The sequence below is a fragment of the Berghia stephanieae genome, chromosome 4 (genome assembly GCF_034508935.2).
Source record: "Berghia stephanieae isolate SIO BIC M18660-M18661 chromosome 4, UCSD_Bste_1.3, whole genome shotgun sequence".
In the NCBI taxonomy this organism is placed as follows: domain Eukaryota; kingdom Metazoa; phylum Mollusca; class Gastropoda; order Nudibranchia; family Aeolidiidae; genus Berghia; species Berghia stephanieae.
In genome coordinates this window covers 15,214,071-15,240,224 of record NC_088363.1, presented here as the reverse complement: position 1 = coordinate 15,240,224, position 26,154 = coordinate 15,214,071, and the positions used below count along the sequence as shown (strand labels likewise).

The window sequence follows — 26,154 nt, the reverse complement described above, 5'->3', positions numbered from 1 at the left end:
TGCAGCATTCAAACATTTATTACATCTGAATGTCTAACAATACAGGGGTGATGAAATTGTATTCAAGTTGTATCATCTGTGTGGACCAATATTAACAATCAATAATATGTATTTACTTCTTTCCATACGATATACCTCAAGGAACATTAACTATAAAATCGTTCTTAATTCCCTATTTTTCCATTTCGATTCATATTTAGTCATTCAGAACCATAAGGCCCATTGAGCTGGAGCATATCCCGGTTTCTATAGCGTTAAACAGATAATAGCAATCATTTGCTATCCTTTGGATAGGATGTGAAAAAAAATATAATAAATAAAATTCCCTTTATTCATCCAATAGGGGAATTTTTTTCTCCAAGGGAAGACTGGAGTAACCCAGGCATCAATTGCAAATTGAGCTAGAGCAAGGTGACATGCTCAAGGACACACAGCGCAGCGGCGGTGATCGAACTCGGTACCTTTCAGGTACAAAACAAAGACCGTACCGCTGAGCCACGCTGCCCCTAGGATACTAGTCTATAGCAAAATACACTCTGCAAACAGACTTGACTAAAAAAAATAATCTCAACTTGAATCAGGATCAATCTCAGTCCCCTTGAGAGTGAAGAAATTGCTCTACCAACTCAGCTATCGTGGCCCTAAATTCATGTATATCCCTAAAATAATCGCAAAACAGATTGATTTTGTTTACTTTTATTCAAAATAAAGATCTGAAAAAGTGTGTATAAAACAGTGCCAGCCAGACAAAGCAAGAAAGAAAACTACAAGAAAAATAAACCATCCCAAAAAATCTGTCTTCCTCGAACAAGGATCGAACCAGAGAACTTCTGATTACCTGTAAGATCTGATCAATCTGACCGTAATCAGGAGGTCTGTGGTTCAAGCCCCAGTCGAGAAAGATTTGATTTGTTTTGGGATGGTTTTTTAAATAGTATTTTTCTTGTCTAGCAGTTTCATACACACACTGTTTCAGATCTTTATCTTACACCAGTTCTCTCCCTAATTTTTTAATATTATTTTAAAAAACACTCGTGAGATATGGACATCACCTATATTGTGAATTCTTACAGCATTTGATTGTATATTGCCTATATTGTGAATTCTTACAGCATTTGATTGTATATTGCCTATATTGTGAATTCTTACAGCATTTGATTGTATTGGACAGGAAAGACAAGAGACTCAGGGGTTTTGATTCACTTGAAGCCTGGGCTTTGATCTTTGAATAACAACACCAAATTAAAATATTACAGTCCGTAACAGTGCAGCTAATACTGTTTAAGAGATTTTTACAAACAAGATATATCGTTATTTTCGCTATAGAACAGTAAAGTTTGCTGCCCCAAACGTAAACAAAGGTCGAGAAGCACATGGCAAACCACATGTTCCTGTCTTGACAGCTCACGTTCCAATGTAAATAATAGAAAGAAAATAACCTTTAAAATTTGGCTGTTAGGTGGCAAAAGAAACACATATTCATAAATACTCGATCATGCATCAAATAATGTCTAGATATGGATATTTTATGGAACAAAAGGTAAAATTTATCAAAAGTTACGTCTATCTATTTTTAGACCAGAGCAAATTATTGCGCTGGTATGAACAAAACGAGAATTATTCGGAGCCTGATTTTCAGAATAATTTAGTCTTATATTATTATTTCTGCAACTGTTAGATTTTATGTAAACATATTTTCAATACTGAAAGTGTATTGCCTACAACTCAAACTACAAAATTGGGAGACCTATATTGTGCGTAAATTATTCCGGTCCCTAACGAAAATCACTAGCAACTTGTTATTGTTTACGTTTGGGGCAGCAAACTTTACTGTTCTATCATAAGGGACATTTCGGGATTTTAATGCTTTATATAATACATAACATGCTAAATACATTGTGTATGTATTTTTATAAAACAACTAGAAATAACTTGTGATTTTGGGATAAGTCATAACTTTAGCACAAATGATAGCATGTTAAATCCTTCATTATTATAACATGCACCATGTCGATACCTTTTTTTCTGATATGAAAGTATTTGAAACTTGTTGCTTTTGATGGTTCTTGAAATCAAAGACAATAAATCATTAGGTCATAACCACTCAATCACATAACTTGTAATTTTTTATATTAAAAAAAAGTTAATTTTCATTTGCCGCCCCTTAATTTTAAGCTAAAACTAAAATTCTGAAATAGCATTCATTTCATTGCTTCCAAGGAGAAAATGTTGAAACTATATCAATGCTTACAAAATATTTATGAAGAATTTGTTCGAGTTATCTGTGATATTGATTGAGGAAATCTTATTTTTTGTTTTAAAAAAGGCTTAAAAAGGGGAAAGACAGGCGTTTGAGTTTGAGATTTTAAAAACTGAATTTGGATCATTATCAGTCAGGGTATGTAAAGGACCATCATAGAGTCCTAGAAAAAATCATCAGATAAAGTTTAAGGTAAAATAATATTTTTATTTGAAGCCATTCCCAATGGTTCTGTAGTGAAGTAAATAAAACAAATTGCATATTTACAGAAAAACATCTTCACCAAATATTACAGATCGTATGTATATTATTACAAACTTTCACACACCATCAATAGTAGTTTCACATTTCATGCAATAGGTTTGACTAGTTTTCAAAAATACAATAATGATGCCATTCTGAATTTTTTTAAAATGTCACATAAGAAGGAAGGAAGTAAGATTTGCTAACTCAAAGCCATGCCCAGTAACAATAACTCATGAGATTCATATAACATGTCATATGTGTTACAAGCCATCCATGGATAGTTCCAGCTGAAGTTTAAAAAAAAATAAAAAAATTTATCCGCTTCTTTTTATACTTCCAGTATAAAAAACAACCAAAGTATTTCCAAAATAACGTCTTATACATCACTTTATTACAGTTTAAAATGATGGAACATCGTCTTTTGGGATGAAAAAGTTATCGAAAAATACACATGCAATTCGTGGTTTTACTAAGCTTGTAAGTACTTTTAAGTCGTAAGTAAGTAAGTTTAGGTCTAACTGTTCTATTAAAGAAGAAAATAGGCAAATGCCTTCATAAAGACAAAACTGCACATACATAAAGATATTTTGATAACTTGCGACACTTATGACTGTTTCTTTTATCAATCAGCACAGCAGATTCAAATTATATGCATCGACAAATTGCACATCTTCATGAATAAATCAAATTCATATATATTTAATCACAAATCCATAATTTAATAATCCAAATTTCAAATACAAAACGCTTGCATGGAAGGTATAAAGCCAAATAATTTTAACTACATATACACTGCAGACTCATCCAAACTGAGTATTACTGTTGATAATTATCGGACCTGCCTACTTAAAAAATTAAAAATTCGCAACTTTTAGGAAATCAAAATTATAGTCGCTATAAATAACTTTATAGACCAACAATTTACCTTCACAAGAATTAAATAACACTTCAAAAACCTTAAAATTGTGTGGTCTGGCATCAACTTTCATTTTCAGTAAGTTTTAATGCCTTAGAAATGCTCACGAGGTTCTGAAATTCGAGACAAAATTTCGTAATTTTACTATTTTTTTCGCAGTAGTAGGTAGGTCTGTATTACCATCTTAAATAGTATGAGAGCGTTTCACATTTCTTGGTAAAGAATCAAAATTGAAATACTGTGGCGAATCTTGTATCATTGTATCAGTGACTTAAAGTGATTAATTATAAATAATCTAGAACGGGAAAACCAAATATTATGTGAAAGGGAATTCATTTAGTATATTTGGAAGCACTTCTTTTAGTCACATGAATTCAAAAAGTATATAAACAGTGTAAAGAGCTTTTACATTATTTGGCAATTAGCTTCGGAAACAAATATATGGTCTGACAATTACCCTTGCATTAGCTTCGCAAACAAATATATGGTCTTACAATTACCCTTGCATTAGCTTAGCAAACAAATATATGGTCTGACAATTACCCCTGCATTAGCTTCGCAAAGAAACATATGGTCTGACAATACCCTTGCGTTAAACATAACCCACAACCTAAGCTGAAATAATATAAGCCCTTAAATACATATTTTATAACACTTCCCTTTAAAAATGACCAGAGCCATGTATTTAAAAATCGATAAAGCAACGCATCACATGTAAAAAAGATATTAAAAAAAGAAACCAAAAAGATTCCCTCATTGTATGTAAAAGCATGCGTGAATCAAATGCAAACGTCGTAATACTCCTCTCCAGCTTAACATTAAACCACTAACGAAAGAGTGAAAATGGAGAGTCTTCGTATAGGAACAAAACAAACAGACCATTAGGTTTCATCTTCCTTTTTCTAAAATGCTTAGCAGTATTTATCTTCATTCGCAACCTTGTTTTAGATTAGACAGCAAGATGAATGCTATCATAGTTAACTTAATACTAAAGGCCATTACAATAAATGCTGTAAAGCGAGCAGTATTTACATTAGTTATAATTTCTGATACTCATACTCCGATATAAATGTTGATATCAATTTATATAGGTGCCAAAAAATCTAAAATAATGGATAGAAAAACCTCTGCAGCTTCTTCTTTTCCATATCTTGTCAATTTCAATAAGCTTACAAAATTCCCAATGGAAATAAATCACTATTTTCATTCTTTTGAATTTAAAATAATATTTCTGTATTCAGCACATATTTAACATAAGATAGTTTGTGGATGAGTCACATGCACAATATTTCCAAATCATCCTGAATTCAAAGTCGGAAACATAATATTAATTTGATTGATCTTAGAAAACCGATGACGAATATTTTTTAATGAGGACAATAGAATGCCCCCCCCCCCCCTGCCACTCTTTCCAGCTCCCCCAATCTAGAAATACTGATTGTAAGGCTTAACCAAGAACATTTGAATCACTAAGTACATTAAAAACAAATGCATTATCGGATTTGAGGAACAACTTAAGGCAAGAAACAACAGTAAGTACATTGAACAAAATAATTTGTTCAATTAATGCTTTTAAAAAATAAGTTAAAAAAGTCAAATCTAGAGTTTGACGTTATTATTAAAAATAGGAATCGACACCGATTTATGTATATACAATGGCATAACAGTTGTAAACATAGAATATCAATAGTTGTTGGCTCTTTGTAAACTTATTCAGTAAAATCACAGGCTTAAAAACAATCTTGCTGGGGTTGTTGCATGAAGAGGCAATGGTGATCAATTAGTACTTTCTCCATTTTTATCAGCAATTTCACAGCAATCTGAAATGAAATCATTTCGCGTTTAGAATAACACAACACGATGTAACTTCAAGAATCCCCCAATATTACTAAATCAGAGATAAAAATTGCTAATTATATAAAATTAACGCATGGCTTCTATGACCCATTAAAGATTAAGTATTATTATTATCATTTTTTTTTACTTGAGCTTTTACATAACGCAATATCCACTAAACATGCTCAAAGCTATTTACAAAGGGTCTCTGACCCACAGCAACACATAACATGGAGAACGTTACATGATGCCTCTTAGGCGATATTACAATTTTTTCTGACATAGACAATGCTGTTAATGGCCAGGTACTCATTTTACACCTGAGTATAGTGAGAGAATGTGAGTAAAGAGCCTTTTCCAAGGACTCGACTATGCGCTCGAACCCAGGACCTTCCGATCCGAAAGCGATGCCAAACCACAAGACCACATAGCAGCACATCTATTAAATAATAACCATCATCATCATTATCTAACTTAGACAATAGAATACTCACTGTTGCGAGCAGTAGACAGCATCATATCCAAAATGGTCCACAACACAGTATCCCTTGGGTACTCGTTGTCCACCAAGTTGACCAAATAATAGTTGTCATGAATTCCATGAATTATCTCCCTTGACCGTGAGCCTTCTTCGTAAATAGCAGCCCATGTCTCCTTCCACAAAGCAAAAGCTTCATCCTTTCAGAAATGGAGAGAGTGAAAAACACAAAATGAAAGCTATGAGATGGAGAGTGAAAAACACAAAATGAAAGCTATGAGATGGAGAGTGAACAACACAAAATGAAAGCTATGAGATGGAGAGTGAACAACACAAAATGAAAGCTATGAGATGGAGAGTGAAAAACACAAAATGAAAGCTATGAGATGGAGAGTGAAAAACACAAAATGAAAGCTATGAGATGGAGAGTGAAAAACACAAAATGAAAGCTATGAGATGGAGAGTGAAAAACACAAAATGAAAGCTATGAGATGGAGAGTGAAAAACACAAAATGAAAGCTATGAGATGGAGAGTGAAAAACACAAAATGAAAGCTATGAGATGGAGAGTGAAAAACACAAAATGAAAGCTATGAGATGGAGAGTGAAAAACACAAAATGAAAGCTATGAGATGGAGAGTGAAAAACACAAAATGAAAGCTATGAGATGGAGAGTGAAAAACACAAAATGAAAGCTATGAGATGGAGAGTGAAAAAAAACAAAACGAAAGCTATGAGATGGAGAGTGAACAACACAAAATGAAAGCTATGAGATGGAGAGTGAAAAACACAAAATGAAAGCTATGAGATGGAGAGTGAAAAACACAAAATGAAAGCTATGAGATGGAGAGTGAAAAATACAAAATGAAAGCTATGAGATGGAGAGTGAAAAACACAAAATGAAAGCTATGAGCTGATGAAATAAAGTGATGTTGAGATTTTAACAGCGTGAAAAAATGTGAAGGTTTATAAATCTCAAAATAAGCAATGCTATGTTTATTATATTATTTCTTCCCGAGTCGACATATATTAACAACCACTCTATTCAGAATACACAAAGCAAATATTGCAAATCAAAACATGAGCTGATGAAATAAATTAATATTGTGATTCCAACTGTGAAAGAGAGAGAGGAAATTTGAAGGTTTATAAATGTCAAAATATGCAATGCAATTTTTATTCTACTGGTGACCAATATTAAACACACCACTCTATTCAGAGTACAATTACGAATAAAAACATGTTGACAATTGAAAAAAAAAGAATCATAACACAGGTTGCCAATACAGGAAGAAAAAAAAAAGTTTAAACTTTAATGAAAACTCATTGGCTGAACACTAAACTCCAGTAAAAAGATATTTCGTTACTTTCATTTTTCTCCGTTAACTAGGTGATTAGGAAATATAAAGTGGTTTTTCAAAATAATGAATTCAGTAAATATACCGAAAATCTGCAACAGGATAACAACAATAAAATCATCAACAAACCTTCCAAGTCTTGAAAGCAACAGGGTCTACAACAGTTGGCTGAATAATTTCCTTGCCAGGGAACACTCCCCAGGTGACCGCAATGGGCTGAGATTCATGACAGTTTGTGTAATCAGATTCACCCTGTTCAAAACAAGACAAAACCATTTAAATGAGTATAAGTTAAATAACAAGGCGAATATTTAAAAATAGAGAGTAGAGTAAAGAAAATCAAAGGGAAAGGATGAAATGAAGATGAAATGATAAAATTAATACTCAACCATAAAAACACTGCTAAGCTTTCATCAAAATTTTACAAAACCAAATTGCAGAATAAAAAAACCACACACATATACCAGTGCTGATGGTGACAAAAAGTGAAAAAGTAGGAAAATGTTGAACATTTGCCTTTAAGCCCCATTTCTACTGCACTAAACCCCACTTTTAGAGCAATTGAGATGAAAGACTATCATTGATACTCTAGCCAACTTCTGGAGAGTGGGAAACTGCACCTGTGTGTTCCACCACACATCAACTCTCTCATTGCTAGCACATTGTTTCGAGAAAAAGTAATTTTAAAAAGGAGGAAATTCCTCCTCTGGACTCCAAAATCGCGGATTTCCGCGGATCCGAGGAAAACCATAAGCACTGATTTACGCATTGGAAGGAGAGCGAATCACAACTAAAACTTATAAAATGGAGAGGCTTGGCATCACGTGTCTATCCTCTGATCATTTTCATTCCCTGTAAAAATAGCGCTGCTACAAGATTTTTATGAGTCATGGAAATGTGACATCAAATTCCAAACTCACATAGCGGCATTATTTTTACCTATGATGAGAATGATCATGTGACAGATACGCGATACGTGAGGCATGATGGGTATGATCTGCTAAACATCTCTAGATTCTAGAGAATGAAGTCATTATTTTTATGATCTCTACAAATGACAACCAAATGTTTCAATATCACCAGCACCTGGATATTAATAAAAGGGAAATGACATGAGAGAAAAAATATTCTAAAAATAGCAAAGCATGGAAAACCAAACAGCTGTTCAAAGAATCAAGTATACTTAATACAAAGAGAAAGAAGAGACATTTTATATTCTCTTTGAACTGAATTAGACCATTTATATTTACTGAAAATTATCTTTCACACAGTCAAAGTGACAGATGAAGTTTGGACCTGTAAATGGCATGGTCAGAAAAAGTTGGAAATAGTGATCACATAAATAGAAGAACTGTAGCCTCCACACATTCAACTGACAAGCCTTGTAAAACATTAGAGTAGGCATAGGTCTGTAGGATGAGATTAGATTATCTAATGGGTAATTTATATAGCGCCATTATCCATTTACAATGTTCAATGGCATTAGTTCACTTCCATATCTTAATTTAATAAGTAAAACCTGGATTACTACAGCCAAAAAAAATTATAGCAGAAAAAGCCTCCAAAAACAAAGAGAACAAATCAAGAGAATGTTTTGTCACACACATCCTCAATGAAGGACTGTGAACTACAGAAGGAAACGACACAAGTTTAGAGAAGCAAGAGAGGTATCTGTTCTAATCCAATGATGAAGAAACGATAGATCCTCAGTTCTTTATTGAGCTTTTATATAGCGCAATATCCACTAAACGTACTCAAAGCGTTCAAAATGAGTCCCTGGCCAACAGCAACACTTAACATGTAGGACGTGACACGACGCCTGTTAGGCGATATTACAATTTTTTTCAGACAGAGACAATGCTGTTGACGACCAGGTACTCATGGTATGGTGAGAGAATGTGAGTAAAGAGTCTTTTCCAAGGACTCAACTATGCGCCGAGCAAGGCTCGAACCAAGGACCTTCCGATCCGAAAGCGAGTGTCATACCACAAAACCACATAGCCGCACTTATTGTCTTATTTTGATATTCAAATAGAGGTGAGACTTTAGAATTCATCCCATAGAACAGGATAATAGTTTTGGATGTGGCCATTAATATCATGAGATAAGAAACTTTTAAATAAGGAAAATGAAATCTGCTCTTTTTAACAATCATGTGAAAGAGACAGTTATAATATGGTTAAACACATTCCTGATATCAAAAGGTGAAAATTAAAAAGTGAGAAATGAAAATGTGTAGATTCAACTTACAGAGCAGTTGATGATGTGGTAGTTCACCATTGGGAATTTCGGTAGAATCATTTTCAAGGCTGCAACATTTTTACTGGATGTGAAGAACTCCAGATAGGCCTGCATGAAATGGAATTCAATAAACAACATATCATTATACAAGATGTCTAGATTACTTAACATATCATTATAAAACATGTCTAGATTACTTAACATATCATTATAAAACATGTCTAGATTACTTAACATATCATTATAAAAGATGTCTAGATTACTTAAAGTAGTCAAGGCTTTTATTGATTATGAGTCAAAGGATCTTGTATTTACATGAAAGAGATAAATAAAATGTTTTTGAAATATTATTTTCTTTTTCCCCTGATTTAAAAAAATATATAATTTTATATTAATATCATTTTTTTTTCAAATCAAACAATGACTTTGAAATGATCAATTTCATCTTTATCAAGATACTTATCAATTGAAAATATGATGCATTTCAATAAATCAGTTTATTCTAAATGTGAACAAAAAAATTGATAACCTAATGTAGTGTTTTAGTAAATGCGACATGTGACAGTCTAAACAGTACAAAAACCAGACCTGCCTAGTACTACACAAAGTTCGTACATTGTCACCAAGTATTGCATCCTTATTAGCATAGACTTCATAAATTCATCGGGTAACATTGAACAAAGGACGTCAAAACATATAGCATCGGTTACTGAGAGTGAAAAGTGACTTGTTTTCAATAATTCAACCATTTGTTTCCTTAAGCACTACTATCAGCTCACTTTTCACTTCTCTTGGTAATCATAGGCTTGTGACGTTGCTTTTAACTTGAGCATGTATATAGGGCATTATCCACTAAACATGTTCAAAGCACTTTACAAGGGGTCCTAGCCAACAGCAACACTTAAAATGCATAACGAAACATGACACCTGCTAGGCTATATTTATATTACAATTTTTTTTCCGACAGAGACAATGATGTTAACAGCCAGGCACTCATTTTACACTTGAGTGCCGTGAGAGAATGTGAGTAAAGAGCATTTTTCAAGGTCTCATATTGTGCAGCTCACAACAGGACTGAAACCCAGGATCTTCCAATCAGAATGCAAGCATCATACCATATGACTTCATCTTAACTCACTCAATCCTAGTTTTTTGCTACTTTTCAAAATTGGAAAAAAATGTATTAAAAATGAGCATGTAGGTACATGGATAGTTTTATTCAACTATTATTAACATGTAAAAACTACAAAGATTAACTTTGATATTACGCCTATAATTTGTCCCAGAAAAATGTAATAAATAGGCAATGGGGTATAAGTAACCCTGGTAAACTGCGGATATAGTCGGTGTTAGGGTTGAGTGAGTTAAGGGAATAGTCAGTGTATAAATTAACTATGCCTACACTATAAGTTATAGGTAAGCCTCCTACCTTTTGATAGATATAGCCACCAGGTCCACCCCAACCTACGTATCTGTCTGTGGAAGGCACACCGTTGATGTGAGGTTGTGAGTTGATGGTCAAAATTCCATGTTTGTTCAAGTCCGCAAGCTTGTCGGCAATAAGAGATGTTTCTAGAACAATTTCATCATCATCCCAGGGAATTTTTTTAACCTGGAAAATAATACATTATTCCAATTCAGGCCCAGGAACATCATAAAAATAAAAACCTTCCACGATACAGATGTGCTATTCTTTACTAAAATTAATCAGCTGCTTTTATTATAATGATAATAATAATAATAATAATAATAATAATAATAATAATAATAATAATAATAATAATAATAATAATAATAATAAAAAATTATGCCTTTTGCGCCACAATATCATAAGATACCATCGCCTAGGCATTCCACGAAGGAATATAGATAACTCATCAAACAAGATGTCTGATGTCAACAGGAATCACCCATGTTGTCCAAGTAAGCAAATTGGGGGTTAATAATCTTGCTCAAGGAAAAAAACGAAAGTGCCTGAAGCGGGGCTCGAACCCGGGTCATCCGAATCACAGTGCAATGCCTTAACCTCTCTGCCACTTCGCCCCCTAATAATAATAATAATGTTATTTATCTAGCGCTCAACTTCTACCTAAGTGCTCAGCGGCGCTTTACAATATTAAGTGTCATTCAAACATTCGTTCTTTTACAACTTTGAGAATACATATGAATTTCTCAGTGAGATGAATAAAGAGAATTTCATTTTTTTTCAATTCTATACAGAGATGCCAACTTTAAATTTGGCTCACAGGAGTTTCAGCCACCACTCGTAGGAATTTCAACGCCGAAAGAGGAATTTCCGCTCACAAAAAAAAAAGGAATTGGAACGATATTTGGCATTGTGCTTACATATTGTAAAGTTCTAAATAGATAACTGATTAGAATTACAGTGTATATTATGATACATAAACACATTGCAAATTACAATCTCAAAGTTTCCTTATTTCAAATGAAGTAAAGCGCCAAAACCTAACGGTAGAGATTGTAGTACTGGTGGTAGTGAGGATGATGTGGTGTTGGTGGTTGTAGTAATAGTGGTAGAGATGATGAAGATGTGATAGTGGCTGATGTTGTAGTTGTAGTGGTAGTGATGATGATATGGTGGTGGTGGTGGTGGTTGAGGTAGTAGTTGTAGTGATGATGATATGGTGGTGGTGCTGGTTGAAGTAGTAGTTGTAGTGATGATGTGGTGGTGGTATAGTGGTTGTAGTAGTTGTGGTCGTGATGATAATGATGTGGTGGTGGTAGTGATGTTGATGTGGTGGTGGTGGTGGTGGTGGTTGTAGTACAAATGGTAGTGATGATGATGTGGTAGTGGTGGTTGTAGTAGTAATGGTAATTATGATGTGGGTTGTAGTAGTAGTCGTGGTAGTGATGATAATGTGGTGGTGGTGGTTGTAGTAGTACTGGTCGTGATGATGATGTGGTGCTGGTGGTTGTAGTAGTAGTGGTAGTGATGATGATATTGTAGTGGTTGTTGTAGTAGTGGTGGTAGTGATGAAGATGAGGTGATGGTAGTAGTTGTAGTAGTATTGGTAGTGATGATGATGTGGTGGTGGTTGTTGTAGTGGTGGTAGTGATGATGTGGTGGTGGTGGTGGTTGTAGTAGTAGTGGTAGTGATGATGTGGTTGTGGTGGTTGTAGTAGTAGTGGTAGTGATGATGTGGTGGTGGTTGTTGTTGTAGTGGTAGTGATGATGTGGTTGTGGTGGTTGTAGTAGTAGTGGTAGTGATGATGTGGTGGTGGTGGTGGTTGTAGTAGTAGTGGTAGTGATGATGTGATTGTGGTGGTTGTAGTAGTAATGGTAGTGATGATGTTGTAGTGGTGGTTGTAGTAGTAGTGGTAGTGATGATAATGTGGTGGTGGTGGTTGTAGTAGTACTGGTCGTGATGATGTGGTGCTGGTGGTTGTAGTAGTAGTGGTAGTGATGATGATATTGTAGTGGTTGATGTTGTAGTATAGTAGTAGCATTAGCAGTAGTAGTAGTAGTAGTGATGATGATGATGATGTGGTGGTTGTAGTAGCAGTGGTAGTGATGATGATGATGTGGTGGTGGTGGTTGTAGTTGTAGTAATGAAGATGAGGTGATGGTAGTAGTTGTAGTAGTATTGGTAGTGATGATGATGTGGTGGTGATGGTGGTTGTAGTAGTGGTGGTAGTGATGATGATGTGGTGGTGGTTGTAGTAGTGATGGTAGTGATGATGATGTGGTGGTGGTTGTAGTAGTAGTATTAGTGGTAGTGATGATGATGTAGTGGTGGCTGTAGTAGTGGTGGTAGTGATGATGATGTGGTGGTGGTTGTAGTAGTGGTGGTAGTGATGATGATGTGGTGGTGGTTGTAGTAGTATTAGTGGTAGTGATGATGATGTTGTGGTGGTGGTTGTAGTAGTATTAGTTGTAGTGATGATGTGGTGGTGGTGGTGGTGGTTGTAGTAGTAGTGGTAGTGATGATGTGGTTGTGGTGGTTGTAGTAGTAGTGGTAGTGATGATGTGGTGGTGGTTGTTGTAGTAGTGGTAGTGATGATGTGGTTGTGGTGGTTGTAGTAGTAGTGGTAGTGATGATGTTGGTGGTGGTGGTTGTAGTAGTAGTGGTAGTGATGATGTGGTTGTGGTGGTTGTAGTAGTAGTGGTAGTGATGATGTTGTAGTGGTGGTTGTAGTAGTAGTGGTAGTGATGATAATGTGGTGGTGGTGGTTGTAGTAGTACTGGTCGTGATGATGATGTGGTGCTGGTGGTTGTAGTAGTAGTGGTAGTGATGATGATATTGTAGTGGTTGTTGTTGTAGTATAGTAGTAGCATTAGCAGTAGTAGTAGTAGTAGTGATGATGATGATGATGTGGTGGTTGTAATAGCAGTGGTAGTGATGATGATGATGATGTGGTGGTGGTGGTTGTAGTTGTAGTAATGAAGATGAGGTGATGGTAGTAGTTGTAGTAGTATTGGTAGTGATGATGATGTGGTGGTGATGGTGGTTGTAGTAGTGGTGGTAGTGATGATGATGTGGTGGTGGTTGTGGTAGTGGTGGTAGTGATGATGATGTGGTGGTGGTTGTAGTAGTATTAGTGGTAGTGATGATGATGTTGTGGTGGTGGTTGTAGTAGTGGTGGTAGTGATGATTGGTGGTGGTGGTGGTGGTTGTAGTAGTAGTGGTAGTGATGATGTGGTTGTGGTGGTTGTAGTAGTAGTGGTAGTGATGATGTGGTGGTGGTTGTAGTAGTAGTGGTAGTGATGATGTGAAGCTGGTGGTTGTAGTAGTAGTGGTAGTGATGATGATGTGGTGGTGGTTGCAGTAGTAGTGGTGGTGATGATGGTTGTAATACTAGTGGTAATGATGATAATGTGGTGGTTGGAAGGGAGGGGGTATCCTTGGAACAAATTGACCTCACCGGAATTTGACGGAAGTTGCCCGGAGCCCAGAATTTTTTGCTCCAGACCGGAGTTTTTTCCGGTGAAACCGGAGTTTTGGCATCACTGTCTATATAAATTTCTCACCTTAATTCCATTTTTGTTGGGTGTTCCAGCCAAATAACTGACAAACACGGACCACACATCTTCCTCACAAGTAAGGTTCTCTCCCCACATCTTTAATAGTTCCTCCTTTGATGAGCGTGATTTCAGATAGAATAAATGGTAATACTTTAAGTCGTTAAAAGAAGCAGCTCTCGAGTCTCCCCATCTGCCATTTGGGAATTCTTCCCAATCTGAAGTACGATAAACATAACTATTCGGTCGACACCTCCAAAATATTGGCCTAACTTCCTCTTCAGATCTTGCGTGATTAGCAGTTGTTTTGAATGGCAAGGGCCGATGAATTTTCTCACACCACATGCCCAGTTGTTTTAGAATTTCCTTGACAGCTACCTCACGATTCAGTGTGTAAAAATGAATACCCGGAACTAAGCCTGATTCCAGCAGAGCTTTACACATCTTGACAGCCTGGAATATCCCATAGTTACGAATGGCGACATCGTCATCTTTGATGGGTGTGATGGCATTTATGATTTCTGGCGGGACATTCAGCTTGGACAGTTTGACAATGTTATTCAAGGATTGGTAGGCCTGAAAAAAAAAAATTGCGAAAATGTTATGGTGTGAACATTGTGAAAGAAAAACATATAATGAAACTTTATCACATGTGTTACCCTCCAAGATTGCAAATAAGTTTTGATAACATAATAAAAATGTAACTGCACTAGCAATACTTTAAAGTCTTAAAGATAGGAAAAGATAATAGACAAGAATGCAAGTATACACGAATCTCTGCATAACTACCTTGAAAAAGTAAGAATAAGAAGGGAACCATTTTTCAAAAATGATATCAGACCCAGCAGTTTTCTACAAATGTATCTGGCATGAGAAAATCAAATATTTCATGACAGTCACCTCAAAAAAAAGTCGCTCTCCGTCTGTTTTCGAGAATGATATCATTCAGCCACACAGAGACACAATTAGCATCAAACATAAATAAATTTTCATAAAAAAAAAACCAACAACATACCACCTTGAATGAATAAATTCCACTGTGGGCTTCATTCACCAGACCGGATTGACCATGTGACGTGACGGGAACGAAGAAGAAGAAGAAGAATAAATTCATATCCCCATAAAGAACAGCAATTCCATCTTTGTCTATTCCTGACTTCCATATAAACTTAACTAATAGTCTTCAACAGTCGTGACATCACTTCTCTCGTAATGACGCATAGTAACTTAGTAACTGGTTCTAAACTATCGGAACAATGGTGGACACCCTTATGAAATACTTATCCAACGAGCATAAAAGTGTACCCAGAGGAGAAAAACATTATAAATCAGATCATATTTTGATTTTTATAAATTCTGATCACATGACATGTGAAAAAGTTTTAGCCAGCATGAATAATAAAAAGTACAGATTTTCTTTGTTTAGAACCAAGTTGCTCGTTGCTGGGCGGACGTGACATCAGACTATTGAATCCAATTGCAAAGGCATCAATCCAATTAAATCTCGTCACAAAACACGTCACACAAACCTGAATGGGAAGAATGCCTGGGAGGATAGGAGCGTCAATTCCAATTTTTCTGCAGTCTTTGACAAAGTTCAGGAAAGTCTCGGGATCAAAAAACAATTGGGTGATGATGAAGTCTGCCCCTGCATCCATCTTGTCCTTTAGATGCTGAATATCCTCTTGATACGATGCGCAATCGGGATGACCATTTGGATAACCTGTAATAAGACAAAGCTGGTCATCTTCCATTTTCTTGATTAACTATATATAATTTGAGCATTTATATAGCACAATATCCACCAAATGTACTCAAAGTGCTTTACAAAGGGGTCTGTAGCCAACAGCAAAACTTAACATGAAAGAAGAGACATGATACCCAAAAGGTGTTTTTTTTCTTTTCGACAGAGACAAGGCTGTTAACATCCAGTACTCATTTTACACCCGAGTATGGTGAGAGAAATGGAGTTAAAAAGCCTTTTCCAAGGACTCCAGGACCTTCCGATCCGGAGGGGAGTGTCAGACCACAAGACCACATAGCCACATGAGCTTACGATTATCTTAAGATAAATTCCTTTCCATAAACATAAATCAAACACTATACTATAAACTCTTTGAGGTGACATAGAGTTGATAGTGGATCACTTTCCATCACATGTGGTCTAGTGGTATTACACTTGCTCTCGGATCAGAAGGTCCTGATTCGAGTCCTTGGAAAAGGCTCTTTACTCACATTCTCTCACTGTACTCAGGTGTGAAATGAGTACCTGGCCGTTAACAGCGTCGTTTCTGTCGGAAAAAAAAATTGTAATTTCGCCTAACACTAACAGGCTTCATGTCTCCTTCTACATGTTACATGTTGCTGTTGGTCAGGGACCCCTTGTAAAGTGCTTTGAGCACAATAAATGGATATTGCGCTATATAAAAGCTCAAGAAAAATACATATTAACCGAGTTTAAGCCATTGTCCTACAGATATCGATTAAACAAAACAATAGACATTATCATTGTGCTTTGCTATCCTACGTATAATGCACCAGTCAGCACAAAGGGAGTAAGTAAGTATTATATACACAGTAAAATGTAACTAGAGTGACAGAAAAAGGAATCTTTAGGAGGAGATCACTCTCTCTCTCTCTCTCTCTCTCTCTCTCTCTCTCTCTCTCTCTCTCTCTCTCTCTCTCTCTCTCTCTCTCACATATACAAGTATATTAATATGACAAACCTGCTACACAAATGACAAAGTGATCTCCAAATTCATCTTTGATGAAGCGTACCAGATCCACTGCATAATTAAATCCTCCTTCCACAGGTTTCCATTCTGTGGCACCAATAGGCAAATCTATGGAAAGAAATAGCATAAAATTGAAACATAAAGGAACATGAATTATGAATTCAAATAATGTGAATATAGGAAACAATAGACATTGCCTTCAGCAGAGGGTCCCGATAGCTCAGTTGGTAGAGCACTCGCATCACAATCAAAGGGACTTGGATCGATCCCAGGTGCAGTCGAGATTTATTTTTTTTCTGACCTCCCTGCCCACTCAGCAGTGATTGGGTAGCTGGTTCCATTAGATTTGGTGGAAAGTACTTTGCGATAGACTAACATCCTATCCAAAGGATAGCAAGCAATTGCTATTGTCTGTTTCACTCTATACAAACCGGGACAAATTACGGCTCCATCTTGAGATATAACAATCGCCTCCGGTATGAGCGGCACATAGTTGAGGTCTTGGAATCGGCTATTTAATCATTTTCTCTCATCGTACTCAGGTGTAAAATGAGAACCTGGCTGATAAGAGTGTTGTCTCTGACAGAAATAGTTGTAATAATGTCTAACAGGCATCATGTCTCGTTCCACATGTTATGTGTTTCTGTGGGCTAGTAGTAGTAGCGTATGGCTATACCTCCAAATTTATTTCGTCAACCCAGCTTCTAAAGTCTTCCTCCACCCTAAGGACGGTTTCGTAACCACCTTCAAGTTTAGTGACTGGACAGTTGAGGACGATGTGGTCGCTGGTCTCTGGGGGTGCCTGACATTTCTGGCAGGTATCACTGTTTCCAAGTTTCCATCTGCACATATTTGATGCAGTTCTGCCATGTGGGCTAGGAACCACTTTGAGCATGTTTATTGATATTGCCCTATACAAATGCTAAATTTAAACAAAAGAAATTTTTAAAAAACCCACAAATGATTGGTTCCTCTATTCCATCAAACTGAAAAGTATGTTTTGCATTGCAGAGGAGGGCTCTCCTTTGGTTAAAATGCAGCAGCGTTATATCAACAACTTTCAATGGAACTTAAATTCAGTACGAAACAGAAATCATTCATTATCAGATCTACACTATGCGGCTATGTGGTCTAGTGGTATGACACTCGCTTTCGGAGTGGAAGGTCCTGGGTTCGATCCTCGCGCTTGGCGCATAGTTGAGTCCTTGGAAAAGGCTCTTTACTCACATTCTCTCACCGTACTCGGGTGTAAAAGGAGTACCTGGCCGTTAACAGCGTTGTCTTTGTCCGAAAAAGTGTAATATCGCCTAACAGGCGTCATGTCCCGTCCTACATGTTAAATGTTGCTGTTGACCAGGGAACCCTTGTAAAGCGCTTTGAGCACATTTGGTGGGTATTGTGCTGTATAAAAGCTCAATTAAAAAAAAAAATTTTTTACACTAAATCAGGTGTTCAACATTTAATTAACACATACCTCCCCTCAATGCAAGAATGCTGCGAATACCCATATCCTTAGCTCGGCACAGATTCTCCCTAATCTGGTCTCGGTTCATGCCGACACAGGTCATGTGAAGCATGGTCTCAATACCACAATAATTAAGCATAGTACCAGCCATGCATGTGGAGCTTGTGGGTTTCTCTGTGTTGCTTGGATCCCCCGCTGGGTGCCATGTCATGTCACAAAACAGAGGGCAACCTTGTCTTAAACTTTCAAATCTAATGGATTAAAAGTTTTAAAAAAAATGTATGTAAAAAATAATCCGATATATAAAGGAATGGTAAACTTAAAAAGGGGGTCCTGATAGTTTAGTTGGTAGAGCACCCGCTTCAAACACAAAAGGACTGAGATTGATCCCTGTAAATTTCAGATTTTTTCCAACTTCCCCTGGCCTGTCAATGCAACAGTGATTGGGTAGCCGGGTCTTGGCTCGGTTCCCAAATTGCCCAATTTCTGATTTCAAAGGCTCTATTAAAAATAATAATAATATATAGAGCACTTGTATAGCACATAACCATGACTAAGTCATGCTCTATCCGTTTCACAGTTACAAAAATGACAATCTAAAATATCACTAACATGCACACACACACACGCACACACACACACCTACAGACACACTTTCAGCTATTACTCAATAGAAGAAGAAGAAGAAAAAAGAACAAAAAAACATCTAAACCAAATAAATGTGAAACATTGACAGAGAATTTAAAATATGTTTTTGTATTAAAGTAATGTTTCAGCTTTGATTTAAAAACGTCGACACTTGATGCTTCACGAATAGCCCTGGGAAGATCATTCCATATTTGAGGACCATGTTTTGAAAACTCCTACCATAAAATAAATAATTTGATTTGGCGTTTTCTTGAAGTTTAGTGTGGTCAGATGAAAACTGTAGCATTCAAAATAATAGATGAACTATTTTCACATTACTTAAAATCACCACAAGACGATATTTCAAAGTAAAAAATCTGAAAATTGTATAATCTAGCTGCTCAATATAAAAGAAGTTCTAAACTATTTATCAACACCTTCAGGAACTGTGATTGTACTAGGACCAAGATACCCAAATATCCAAATGGCATAACACTGACATAACTCACAGAGACTAATGCTTGCATATCACCACTAATACTAATACTACTAATAATAATCATTGTAATCAATGAATCCTCACCGAGTGATCAGATTGACAGCACCACTTTGTGTACGTGGAGGGAAAAATTCCAATGAGTAGAATGGTTTCCCAGCATTTTGACGCTTCAAAATTCTGTCAATGAGTCGAACATACTTCTTTCTGATGTGGGTGGGTGATGTACTCCTTGATCCAACAGGTGATGATGAGGCTGAAGAGTTACTACTACTAATATCTATGGCGTCAATAAAACCATTGGTCTGTAAAGTCCTTGATTGAGGATTGACCCCATTGTGAAGGTCATCTGTTACGTTGTCTACTGCAACCTCAGGCATGATTGTCTAAGAAGAGTCTGGAACTAGAAAAGGAAACAAAGACAAATTTGTTAAGAAATATGATTTTTCTTTTTTAATGCATAACATCAAGCCTCCATGATTCTACCAAATGATGAAAACTAAATAAAATAAATATATATTTTTTTTGAATAAACAAAAATTCACCCTATGGTTGTAAAACTATACTGACTATTACTAATTACTACTATTTCCTTTTTTTTTTACTTTTCTCACACTGACTAAATTGGACCCATAAAACAGCATAAGAGTGTGACGAAATATTAATTATATTATTTTGTTTTATAGATCATTATACATGTTGCATGATTTATTTCTACACAGAAGAAGGACGGCATTCTTTAAATGGAAACTATCAATTCATTCTTTTAGAATTTATAAACGTAATCATGTTTACAATACAACGAACATCGATGAGCAAAATAAAACAAGATAATGGGAGTAGGTCAAGAGGACAGGAGACGGTGGAAAGGGGGGGGGGGGGGGGGGGTATACAATAAAGGAAACTCTCCATCCTAATTTAGGTTTAAAGCCCGTATCAGCAGACCACTATGTCACCAGGCAATGTCAACACTCATCATGATCATTTCTTATCAATGTTAGTGAATGACTGCGACAAGGAATGTTAGACCAAGGCCACTGCACCGAACAGTAACCAATCACATTGCTTCATCAGCCGTCAATGTCTGCCCCGAAAAGATGGAAAGATAACACCAAACACAAGTAGGTAAAATTACAGTTTCACTACAGCGTCCTGAGATAACCGGGGCGTTGGCCAGTCCTTTCACGTCATATCGTGTCAAACAGCTGATCAGCAGATAGTAATTTCCAAAGAAAAAAATCCACGATATTTTTTTCACAATATCCTTGACAAAGTGTAGATAATAATGTTGGCGTCACATACTCATCATATATCATACTGAATGATTATGATTTAGCCAGTCCAATAATTATAAATAAGTCATGAGATTCCCAAAGCCAAAACATTCGACCGGATTAGAGTTAGAAAACATTACACATGTGCTTGCATGACGATTCATCGATGAGTAGCATGCTGCTTACCACCAACCGCTTGTACTTTGTACCCACGACTCAAATAAATTATGTTATTGTTATATAGATAGTAAGAACCCATCAATCAATCCGTCATCTGTATAATAAGGACCTATAGCCTGTGCCTATGCCTATGCTTATACTTATACTATCTACTATAATTAATGAAATTAATTATTACATTTTTATTTTCCAAACTCAAAATTAATGAAATGAAGTAATAACTACAATAACAAGCATTATTATCTTTCGCATAACAAAAGAACAATCGATAATGAAACAAAAAAAGAATTGTGAAGTCATGAGACATTGTGATTTTAGAGAATCGAAAGATTTTTTTGTTTGTTTACATTTATCGAAGATAGGTAAGTAGTGCCAGATAATCTTTTTCTAGGAAACGGAGAGGCCCTGTCCCTGTGACTTCGATCTATTTATAGACGTCTTGACAATTTTAACGTGATGCTGAACCAAAATAGTTTATGAAAAGATAAGCTATGTTATCTCATCCGAATTCAATATTTGCTTTAATGAACAATTGTTATTGCTCTATTGTAAGTTTCGATAAGTTACGTTATGAAGACTTACAGAGCTTCATACAGCAATAATATTCATCAAAGTCTTTCAATTTGTTTTCTGAGCCCCGCATCAGAAAACGTTCCAGACCGGAGAGGAAGAAACAAGGGAACCGATGGCTTATATACGATACACTGGCCAATGAACGTGAGCCATTTATTGTGTGGCTGGGAAGAAAGCCAATCGTGTTGCGTTTTATTCATTCACAAATAACACACAAAAGTTTCCAATGGTCAAAGGTCAAGGCTTCTCACAAGCTCCAACCGTCTACGCGTGTTTCATGGATTGCGAAGAGGTCAACAAAATTTGAGCTTGATCGACATTCGACGCGTCTGATTGTCTGACACAAGTCGGTTTTCTGTGGTGAAAATTTATGAGTTTATTTATTTAGTATTTTATAGAATGGAATAAGTTAAATAAGCTTTAAGCTTCGTTTTAACGCTAAAGAAAAAAAATGATTCCGAACATCATTATTGGAAACAAAACAGATGAAAAAAATATGATCCAGAAAGAAAAACAAAACAAAATAAATTAAAAATAAATAAAATTTACAAAAACAAAAAACAAAACAAAAACATAACCAACAAACAAACAACAAGTACACAAAGCAAAAAAAAAAAACAACAAACAAAAAAAAAATAAAAAAACGAAAACAAAACAAAACAAAAAACAAATCGAAACCAAAAAGAATCTTAACAAAAAAGTCTTTTATTATATCTTGGTACGACGATATGGCGCAACAGAAATGCAAAGAAAAGTGTTAATTTCCAGCCGAAGCACGTTTTAAAAATAATAAAAATTTCCTTTATTCAATCCCAAGGAGAATTATTTTAAATCGTCAATTCTGCGGGAAAGTTGGAATAAACCAGATATTTATATGAGCCGCAGTGCAAAGCCTCAAATTGAAATAGGGGCGAGCTGATTCGCTCAGTTACAACGAACGGCGAGAGAATCGAACGCGGTACCTTCTGGGTACGAAGCAATAACCATACCACTCAGCCACGCTATTTTAACAACAATAAGACGAGACATGACAATTAATTGTGCGAAATTACAAATTTTCGTATGGAAACGCGCGTGTTATTGTTTGAATGTGTGTGTTTGTGTGTGTGTGTGTGTGTGTGTATGTGTGAGTGTGTGTGTGTTTGTGTGTGCGTGTTTTAAAAAGCATAAATGGACACCAAAAAATGAAAGTCCTCTGTTAAGAACAATGGATAAATAAATAAATAAATAAATAAATAAATAAATAAATAAATAAATAAATATAAACATTAACATTTTAAAGGTGTATGGGAGTAACAAATTGACAGACCAGGGATCCAGCACTGCTGTCAGATAAAGATTGGAACGAAAGTGTGTATGAAACAGTGCCAGACAAAGTAGATAGACAAATACCTACAAGAAAAACAAACCATCCAAAAAAAGCAGACTGCCTCGCCTGGGGATCAAACCTCAGACCTCTTGATTATCTTGTCAGTAACAACATAGTGAATAAATAGGGGTAAAGTGATTTAGTGTTTCTGTTGGCTAGGAACCTCCTGTAAAGCGCATTGAGCATGTTTAGTAGATATTGCGTTATATATATAAGTTCAAGTTAAAAACACTCAATTAATTTTCGATAGGGACAACACGTGCGATTCACAATTAATTATTATTATTGAACGAAAAGGTCATTCGGCTCTGTGGTTTATTATGTTTCACCCGTTTTCTGGTCTGTAGGTCCCTGGTTCGAATTCCACCGTGGAAAATGCAAAGTCCTTGGGAAAGACTCTTCCTACTCACGCTTTATAACCGTTGTGAGATATATCTAAAAAAATTCCTCTCTTGATACCTAATGATAAACATAATGTGCTGTTGGTTAATTATAACTGTTTCCTTCAGCATTACAATTTCACGTTCAACTTTCTTTTGAAGATCGTTGAATTGTACATATAACAACGCAATCTTTAAGACCGACATGACCCAAGAATAAATTCTATGATACGAACAGCGATGGGGAAAATCAACGAAAGAATGAAGCAATACTAGATGCAACATCATCAGAATTTTTTGTAGCTGTTAGGCATGACACGGCAATAGGTAAAGAATTGAGTCTAAGTTCAAAGCAATCAATCGTCTCAAAATGCTATGGTTATTTTGGTCTGATCCTGTAATTTAGATATGAATTTTAAGCTAAGCTTATTATGAAAATAGAGTTATAATATGTCTATAAATAACAATCACCGCCCCCCCCCCCTTAATAAAAACCCCAACAAACTCCGGAACAAACAAACGAACAAAAACACAACAACAAAAAAAAACAGCAACAAAAGAACCCTCTTCCCTCCCACCCCCCCCCCCCCCAAAAAAAAAATTAAAAACAAACAACAACAAAAAAACCCCAAAACTTAATTTATTTTCTTAATTAATTTTGATCATTCTGAATTGAACAGTCATTCTGCTTCATCTTGTTCAGTCTGACATAATAATGCCAAATTGGTGCATGGTCACAAATTAAATAGGTAGGTACCGCAAGTATCAAAATAGTTACCTTTAACAGATTGGTCCGCTAATCCTGCTTGTCCGAGCGCTGTGTGGATATTGATGCTATGCGCTAAGTTAAAATACTCACAACATATAGGATATAACGTACCAACACACAAGGCTACGTGTAACCTTAAACGTTTATAGTCTGATTAATGCAAGCTAGTGAGAACTACTCATACAACTGGCTGGCTAAATACAATAATAAAGAACTGAGTGGTGTCAACTTCGTTCCTTCTATTAATATTATGATTTTTAATGATTCTTTTACTTTGAACCTAATGCAATCCTTAGACAACTAAATATAAAATACCTTACAGAAAAGAGTGAAATCTTTTTCACAACACGATTATTGCCTTTAATAACACCAGAGGTTCGTTCATTGATGATAAATCTTATTGTAATTATGTGAATACGTGCTCGACCTTAAGAGCACTGATTTTTTATGGTCGCATTTTCAAATTTTCCAGTTCTTTGTCGGTCTTAATTTGATAAACAACTAGATACCTATTCAGTGTTGCGCCAACATGTCTGGAAATGATAAAAGCAGGTGGTCTACTTTATGAGCATACGCTAGATACATCTACTAACAGACAAGTCAATACTCTCAATTGCCCAAAATAATAGGGAATGAGATTAGCGGAAGAGTAGCGTCCCTGGATTGGACGTCACCTTACATAGAGAACGTCAATTTGGTTTTGAAGTGTCTCAAGCCGCTTTCACCGGAAGCGAGGACGAGAGACGCATGCGCACAACCAACATGACGTTCTCTCTCTAATAACTTTTCCGCCGGTGACGTCACAGACTATGGGTGACGTCCAATCAAGGGACGCTATTCTTCCGCTAATCAAATTCCCTATAGATCGATGCACTTCTCACTCTTGACCTATGGAGTAAATGCATAATTTGGGACCCAACGTCTCAAAGCAATAATATTATGCCGGTTAGTTCTCACTAAATTCTACCAAAGAGACTATAATACGAGTTCAAGGTTATACATCGTTTTGAGTATTGGTACGTTCTATCAAACTGGCGGGTAATGCGAGTATTTTAACTACAGGCACAGCATCAATTAAGGGCCTCTTATTGCTTTTTTGGTGACATATTCTGACCTTTGTTGCAGTACTTCTTGACTAATAATATGATTTTCCCTCCTGTGTTTTTTCTTTCCATTTGTGTCAATTCACCTAAAAACGCTACTATGCTATTGACTTGTGAGCTTTACATGTTAAATTTGATTAAAAATAAAAGTCTTCAAAGAGGAGAATAAATTGTGTGTCTTCAATTCCAAAATATTTTAACGTTCCCAATGTTTGTTATTCTGGCAATTAAACTTAATTTTCTCTCCTTTTTTTTTTTTCTTCTTCATTCCGACATAGCCACCCCACCCCCCCTTCCCCCCCTTCCCCCCCCCTTTTACACACACACACACAAAGCTTTAGCATTTATATAGAGTAACATTCACTAAACGTGCTAAAAGCGCTTTTTAACTGATCCCAAGACAACAGCAACACATAACATATAATATTATGACGAGACATGGCGCCTGTTAAGCGATATTACAATATTATTTTTTCCGGCAGAGACACGCTTTGAACGACCAGGGTCTCATTTTACACCCGAGTACGGTGAAAGAATGTGAATAAAGAACCTTTTCCAGGACTCAACTATGCCCGGCTCTAAGCGGGACTCGAATCCAGGACCTTCCGATCCGATGGCGAGTGTCATCCACTAGACCACAAGCCATGCACAGGGAATTCCCATATGAGATAGTTGTGGAATTTTTTCGAAAGACAAAAGGATGACCATGTCAATGGCTTTGCTTTCTATCGCAGACTGAGATCTAAACAAAAGTGCCACATTTTTCCATCCATTACTCCAAGTTGCTGAAGGTGCAATAACCTGGAATCTTTTAAAGATAACTTATTCTAATTTGTAAACTCCATACATGAAGATATTGATAACTAAA

At 36.0% G+C, this 26,154-nt stretch overlaps 1 protein-coding gene across 3 annotated transcripts; it reads right to left on the bottom strand.

The window, feature by feature from the left end:
* Positions 1-24,562, bottom strand: LOC144970083 (methylenetetrahydrofolate reductase (NADPH)-like). 3 transcript variants are annotated; one of them, XM_078909299.1, is made up of 12 exons: positions 24,193-24,562; positions 19,726-20,041; positions 18,525-18,766; positions 17,042-17,158; positions 15,845-16,038; positions 14,325-14,891; positions 10,764-10,946; positions 9,344-9,442; positions 7,223-7,345; positions 5,753-5,936; positions 1,832-5,242; positions 1-1,320 (listed from the first exon to the last, which is right to left on the bottom strand). In XM_078909299.1, the coding sequence occupies exons 2-11, from the start codon at positions 20,016-20,018 to the stop codon at positions 5,199-5,201; spliced, it is 2,046 nt and encodes a 681-aa protein (XP_078765425.1). In that variant the 5' UTR covers positions 20,019-20,041; positions 24,193-24,562; the 3' UTR covers positions 1-1,320; positions 1,832-5,198. The 3 variants fall into 3 exon arrangements, with proteins under 3 accessions (XP_078765425.1, XP_078765423.1, XP_078765424.1); XM_078909297.1 differs by lacking the exon at positions 24,193-24,562 and adding an exon at positions 21,675-21,762; XM_078909298.1 differs by lacking the exon at positions 24,193-24,562 and adding an exon at positions 20,774-21,054.
* Positions 24,563-26,154: the final 1,592 nt, after the last annotated feature.